The sequence below is a fragment of the Mesitornis unicolor genome, unplaced genomic scaffold (assembly GCF_000695765.1).
Source record: "Mesitornis unicolor isolate BGI_N332 unplaced genomic scaffold, ASM69576v1 scaffold20949, whole genome shotgun sequence".
Lineage (NCBI taxonomy): Eukaryota > Metazoa > Chordata > Aves > Mesitornithiformes > Mesitornithidae > Mesitornis > Mesitornis unicolor.
Genome location: NW_010208203.1, coordinates 7,945 through 13,549, shown reverse-complemented (window position 1 = coordinate 13,549; position 5,605 = coordinate 7,945). Strand labels below are relative to the sequence as shown.

General features: G+C 57.2%; 1 protein-coding gene across 1 annotated transcript in view; it reads left to right on the top strand.

Moving 5' to 3' along the window:
- STIM1 (stromal interaction molecule 1) overlaps positions 1 to 5,605 on the top strand; it is a gene marked incomplete at both ends in the record, with an annotated part of 17,805 nt that overhangs the window by 6,317 nt on the left and 5,883 nt on the right. Inside the window, 3 exons of the mRNA XM_010192417.1 lie at positions 2,855 to 3,022; positions 3,834 to 3,934; positions 4,350 to 4,585. Of these exons, the coding sequence (XP_010190719.1) occupies positions 2,855 to 3,022; positions 3,834 to 3,934; positions 4,350 to 4,585 (505 nt within the window). The remainder of the gene's footprint in view (positions 1 to 2,854; positions 3,023 to 3,833; positions 3,935 to 4,349; positions 4,586 to 5,605) is intronic.

The window sequence follows — 5,605 nt, the reverse complement described above, 5'->3', positions numbered from 1 at the left end:
TGTTTCCCAGAGCCCTTCGGGAGGGCTGCACCGACACGGTGAGTACCGGTTCTCCCCGCCTGACCCGCACGTGTGGCTGTAACACCGGCACCGTCCCGGGGAGCTGTAGACCACGGATGACGTTAACCAGTCACTCCCACTGACCGTAAACTCACCTGATTTTAACCTGTTCTTGGATCCCAGGGAATATTAAAGTGACAGGAGAGGGGCTGGGTGTGTTTCTGGGATGGGACTCTCCCGTCCCGGGCTGTCCATGCTGACCCTCTCCTCGCTGGGCAGCCTCCCCCAGACACCCCTGCAGACCCGGAATAAAGCATTCCTCGCTCTGTACGATCAAAATGGGATCTCAGAAATCTTCAGGGAGAACGGAGACACAACAGACCCTGTTGTGTTGATTCCCCTGCGGAGGGTTTGTGTTTTGGACACCACTGGTCCTCGTGTGTTGTTCTGCACCACTTCCCTTTTCCACCGTTCCCTAAAAAGTTGTTCCTGCAAAGGTTCTGAGCACACCTCTACCCCAAATACCCCAAATTTCCATCCCACTTAATCTCCATGTCCCTAAATCCCAGCCGCTTGCGGATCGTGGTCAGGGTCCTGCCTGTGGTGAGAGCAGCGCCTGGTGCCGCTGGTGTCAGAGGGGACAAACCAGAGCTTCCTGGGGTCTGCGATTCGGGATTTGTAACTTTTCTGCATGATTTAGGCAGTGTTAGGCTCCACAGGACTAAATCCCACACAGGAGATAGAGGCAGTTGACCTCTTTAGATAACACAGCAAGGGAAAAGACCCGAGTCTGAGCAATGTTTTAAAACCAAAACGCTCCTCTTCAGTGCGCTCCATGGGAAGCCGAGCACGGCTGCGGGCACTGGGCAGGGTCTGGTGCAGAGCCCGAGCAGGGCGCTGGGTACTCCCGGTGCCTCGCTGCTTCCCAGGCCTGGGCCCCAAAGAGCACGGAGAGAACAGGACAGGAGGATCCCGGCATCGTCGCGGTGATGCCTGCGTGGCCCTGGCTGCGTCGCTGCCATGCTGTAGCGGCGTCTTTCCTCCAGCTCCACCTCTGAGAAGCTCTGCTTTGGTGGGCCAGGGCTTGCCGGGGCAGTGAATCCTCCTCGAGGTGCCTAGGGTTGGCTTTGTTTACTATTTTATAGCAAGGAAATCTACTGCAGAGAGTGCAACACATACACCCCTGCTCTGCACCCAGGGGCTGTGGTTGAAGAGGGGGCTGGCCCACCACCACTTTGCTGTCCCTCCGGTTTTCTGGTGTGGGACACGTTAGCTTCTTGCAGGGCTTGTGTCAAGCTCCAGGTTCAGTGCAGTCCCTCCACACCACATGTAACGGAAGACAAGTGTTAATCCTTGATGGGCTCTAGCGCAAAGTGCTTTTATGTAAGGTTTTGGTATCTTCAACTCTCTTGTCACCCACTTTCTTCTAATTTTGTAATCGCTCCCGTCTCCAGCAAGATAACTGTGTGGAGGAGACTGAGCTGGGGTGGAAGGAGAGTCCCCAGAAAGCTGCAGAAGCTGCCGATCCCAGACGTGTTGTTCCTTTCCCTGAGTGAGCAGCACATGTTTTGTGTCTAAATATTTTTATCATCGCGCTCCAGTGTGAAAGTTGTCCTTGACGAGCTCCCGCTGCTTGGCTCGGGAGCTGCGGTGAGGAAAGGCGACTGCTGGCACAGCGTTGTTGTGATTCACAGAACCACAGCCTGGTTTGGGTGGAAGGGACCCCAAACCCCCCAGTCCAACCTCCACGGGCAGGGACACCTCCACCAGCCCAGGCTGCTCCAGGCCCCGTCCAACCTGGCCTTGGGCACTGCCAGGGAGGGGGCACCCACAGCTTCTCTGGGCAACCTGGGCCAGGGCCTCACCACCTCACAGCCAGGAATTGCTGCCCAAGATCCAATCTGTATCTCCCATCTCTCACTTTGAAAGCATTATCCCTGGTCCCATCGCTCCATCCCTTGTCAAAAGTCCCTCCCCAGCTTTCCTGTCCCCTTCAGGTCCTGGAAGGTGCTCTAAGGTCTCCCCGCAGCCTTCTCTTCTCTTCTCCAGACTGAACACCCCCAACTCTCTCAGCTGTCCCCAGAGCAGAGCTGCTCCAGCCCCTCAGCATCTCCGTGGCCTCCTCTGGACTCCAGCAGCTCCACGACCTCTGCTCGTGGGTCCGGAGCTGGACAGAGGGTCCACCAGAGCGGAGCAGAGATCCCCCCCTGGCCCTGGCCACGCTGTGGGGATGCAGCCCAGGACAGGGTTGGTTTTGGGGCTGTGAGCACCCATTGCTGGGTCCTGTTGAGTTTCTCCTCACCCAACACCCCAGATCCTCCTCAGGAGGAGAATCCATGGTGGCTGCAGACCTGCAGGCAGGCAGCAAACTTGTCAGGGGTTTCCAGAGGCTGCATCCAGCACCCCGAGCGTCCTTACTGATTCCCATTGCCCTGGCTCGTGCGTCGTGCTGTCAGCTCGGGAGGGTTTCCCTGCGGGCAGTAGCACTGGGACGCAGAGGAGCCTATGTGAAGGAGCAGCCCAGGTCAGCCACGAACCTCGAGAGCTGAGTGGGAATGGCAGGGGATTTTTGAGGAAGAAGCTCACGTTTTGGTTACAAGGAGAGCGCTGTGGGGTGTTCTGGTCTGGTCAGCTGCCTGCCCTCCTGCACTCCTCCCAATTGCCCGCCGTCCCAGGCTGCCACCTCTCCTCCCAGTGCCTTCTGCTTCTCTCACGACTAAGATTAAGTGGCTTTCTTCTGTTTTCTGGTGTTAAAGTGCCGGGTTGGCAGCCAGCGGTCGGGGTGACCTTGCAGGAGGGGGGGGAGGCCGTCCCCACCGCTGCTGCAACGCGGCGCCGGCCGCTTCTCCCACAGGTTCGGATGGCCCTGAAGAACGCGGAGAAGGAGCTGGAGTCGCACTGCAGCTGGGCTGCGCCCGAGGCCCTGCAGAAGTGGCTGCAGCTGACGCACGAGGTGGAGGTCCAGTACTACAACATCAAGAAACAGAACGCGGAGAAGCAGCTGCTGGTGGCCAAGGAAGGGGTGAGAATTTCAACATAAGTCCAGAATAAAACCACAGCATGGTTTGGGTTGAAGGGATCCCAAACCCCCCCCAGTCCAACCCCCACGGGCAGGGACACCTCCACCAGCCCAGGCTGTGCTGGAGTCCCCATCCCTGCAGGGGTTCCCAAACCGTGTGGATGTGGCACTTGGGGACGTGGTTTATGGCCATGGTGGGGTTGGGCTGACGTTGGACTGAATGATCCTCGAGGTCTCTTCCAACCTCAATGATTCTGTGGTTCTTTCTTTCCGTTTCAATGCCTTAAATTTGCACTGTTGTAAAGTGCAGGTGTGAGGAGGGGCTGGCAATGGGAACAGGCGATGGTCTGAGGGCACGGCGGGCGCTGCTCTGGGTTGCGCAGCTCTGGGGTCCAGCCCTGGGAGCAGCACTGAGACCAGAAGGCTCTGCACCCCCCAAATAAAAGATTAACCTCCAAACAAAGAAGCCCAGGGCGTTACCAGGGCTTCTCTGGTGGTTTGCTCAGGGGAAAGACAAACCAAGGCTTAGGGAGCCCTTGGCTGTATGGGGCAGCTGCCTCCGTCCCCTCTGGTTTTTGGGAAATCAGGGGAAGGGCCAAGGGGAACCATGACCCCCCCGGCCTGTGTACTCGCCGCTGGCGAATTCCTCGCCCACCACGTGAGGGAAAACATCAGTGAAGCCCAATTCGCGCTATTTATGTGTGCGCAGGCAGCTGCGGGGCCTCTTTGCGTCTCAGCCCATCCAGGATGTTCTTGTCCCGGAGGAAAGTGCGGGTCCTCTTCTTCCTCTGACCTTTTTCTGTTGATATTGCAGGCTGAAAAAATTAAGAAGAAGAGAAACACCCTGTTTGGGACGTTTCACGTTGCTCACAGCTCCTCTCTAGATGATGTCGACCATAAAATCCTAACTGCAAAGTGAGTATCTGCCTGAAACCTCCCTTGTTTCTGCCTTTCCCCTCACGTTACAGACCCTGCAGCCCGGGCAGGGGTTCCTGATCTCATTTTGCTGAGCTCTTGTTTTGTTGGCTGTGGTTTGCTGGGATTGGACTTGCTCCTTTGAATCGATAACCTGTCGTGTTTCAATGTGTGAAACAAGAACTCGCAGTTATGCAGAGCTATTAAAACTCCTGTTGAAATGAGGCTCTGGGAGGCTGCACTGTTCGGTAGCGACTATCCCTGAGTATTTCAGTTGTTGCTGGGTGTTTTTTAGTTCCTGCACCCCAAAAGTGGAGTGAAAGATGTCTCTAACATGAGGACACGGGGCTGAACTGCCAGACTCCCCGTTCCAGCCGACTTACGGCGTTTTTCCTTCGTTCCCCACGTTTTCCAGGCAAGCGCTGAGCGAGGTGACGGCCGCGCTGCGGGAGCGCCTGCATCGCTGGCAGCAAATCGAGCTCCTCTGCGGCTTCCAGATCGTCAACAACCCCGGCATCCACACCCTGGCGTCGGCCCTGAACATCGACCCGGGCTGGATGGGCACCCCGCGGCCCAACCCCTCGCACTTCATCATGACCGACGACGTGGACGACCTGGACGAGGAGATCGTGTCGCCCATGTCCATCCAATGTACGTGGTGTCGGCGTGGTGAGCCCGCGTGTGCCGCGCGATGCGTCGGGAGGAATTGAGGCCCCCGCGCTGGTTTTTAAATGAGGAAGGACAAATTGTGGGTTGTTACAGGGCAGGAATGTCCCTAAGTGCCAGACCAGCGCTGCTGGGGCTGCTTGGAGCCTGTTAATGCCAGCAGAAATGGGAATTCATGCATATTACCAGTCATCATTTAATCATACGTGTGCTGTCCTGCTCGACTCACTGAATTTAAGCATTTACACACGCACAACAGCAAAGGCATGGGCTAGACCCACCAAAGTGAGAAAGGAAAAGAGAGTCCCGAGCTAGAGCACTTGTTTGGGATGTGGAAGGACCTGCAGACGCCTCCTCCTCGTCCACGGCTTCGGCCTTGCTCCTCTTGCTGCTGTGCGTGGGGAGGAGCAGTGCTGGGGGCTGCCCCCTTAAACATCTCCTGGGGCAGGGACTGACACCCCCCTCCCGTTCACGCGTTGCAGCCAGGGAGGTGGGCGCTCCCCCCCTCTATCAGTGACCATTGGGACACAAAGTCATTGGCTGCTGTGGGGAGGTGAGGGGCTGCTGGGGGGTGGGTCACCCTATGGATCACACTATGGGTCACTCTATGGGTTACCCTATGGGTCACACTATGGGTCATTCTATGGGTCACCCTACGGGTCACCCTGCTCTTATGAGCCCACATCTCTGGGAGGAAGGGACTGAACTGGGATCACCCTGGGTCTCTTCTCTCTCCATCGCTGAGCTCTTGGATTAAGCAAAGGCTGCTTCCCTGTGCACGGTTTGTGAGTCAGCCCTGACCACTGTTCCCATATTGGACTGACCCAGATTCGGCCTTAGGATCACAGAATTGTTAGGGTTGGAAAAGTCCTCTGAGATCATCAGGTCCAGCGTCAACCCAACCCCACCGTGCCCACTAAACCACGGCCCCAAGTGCCACATCCACGGCTTCTTGAACCCCTCCAGGGATGGGGACTCCACCACCTCCCGGGGAGCCCCCTCCAC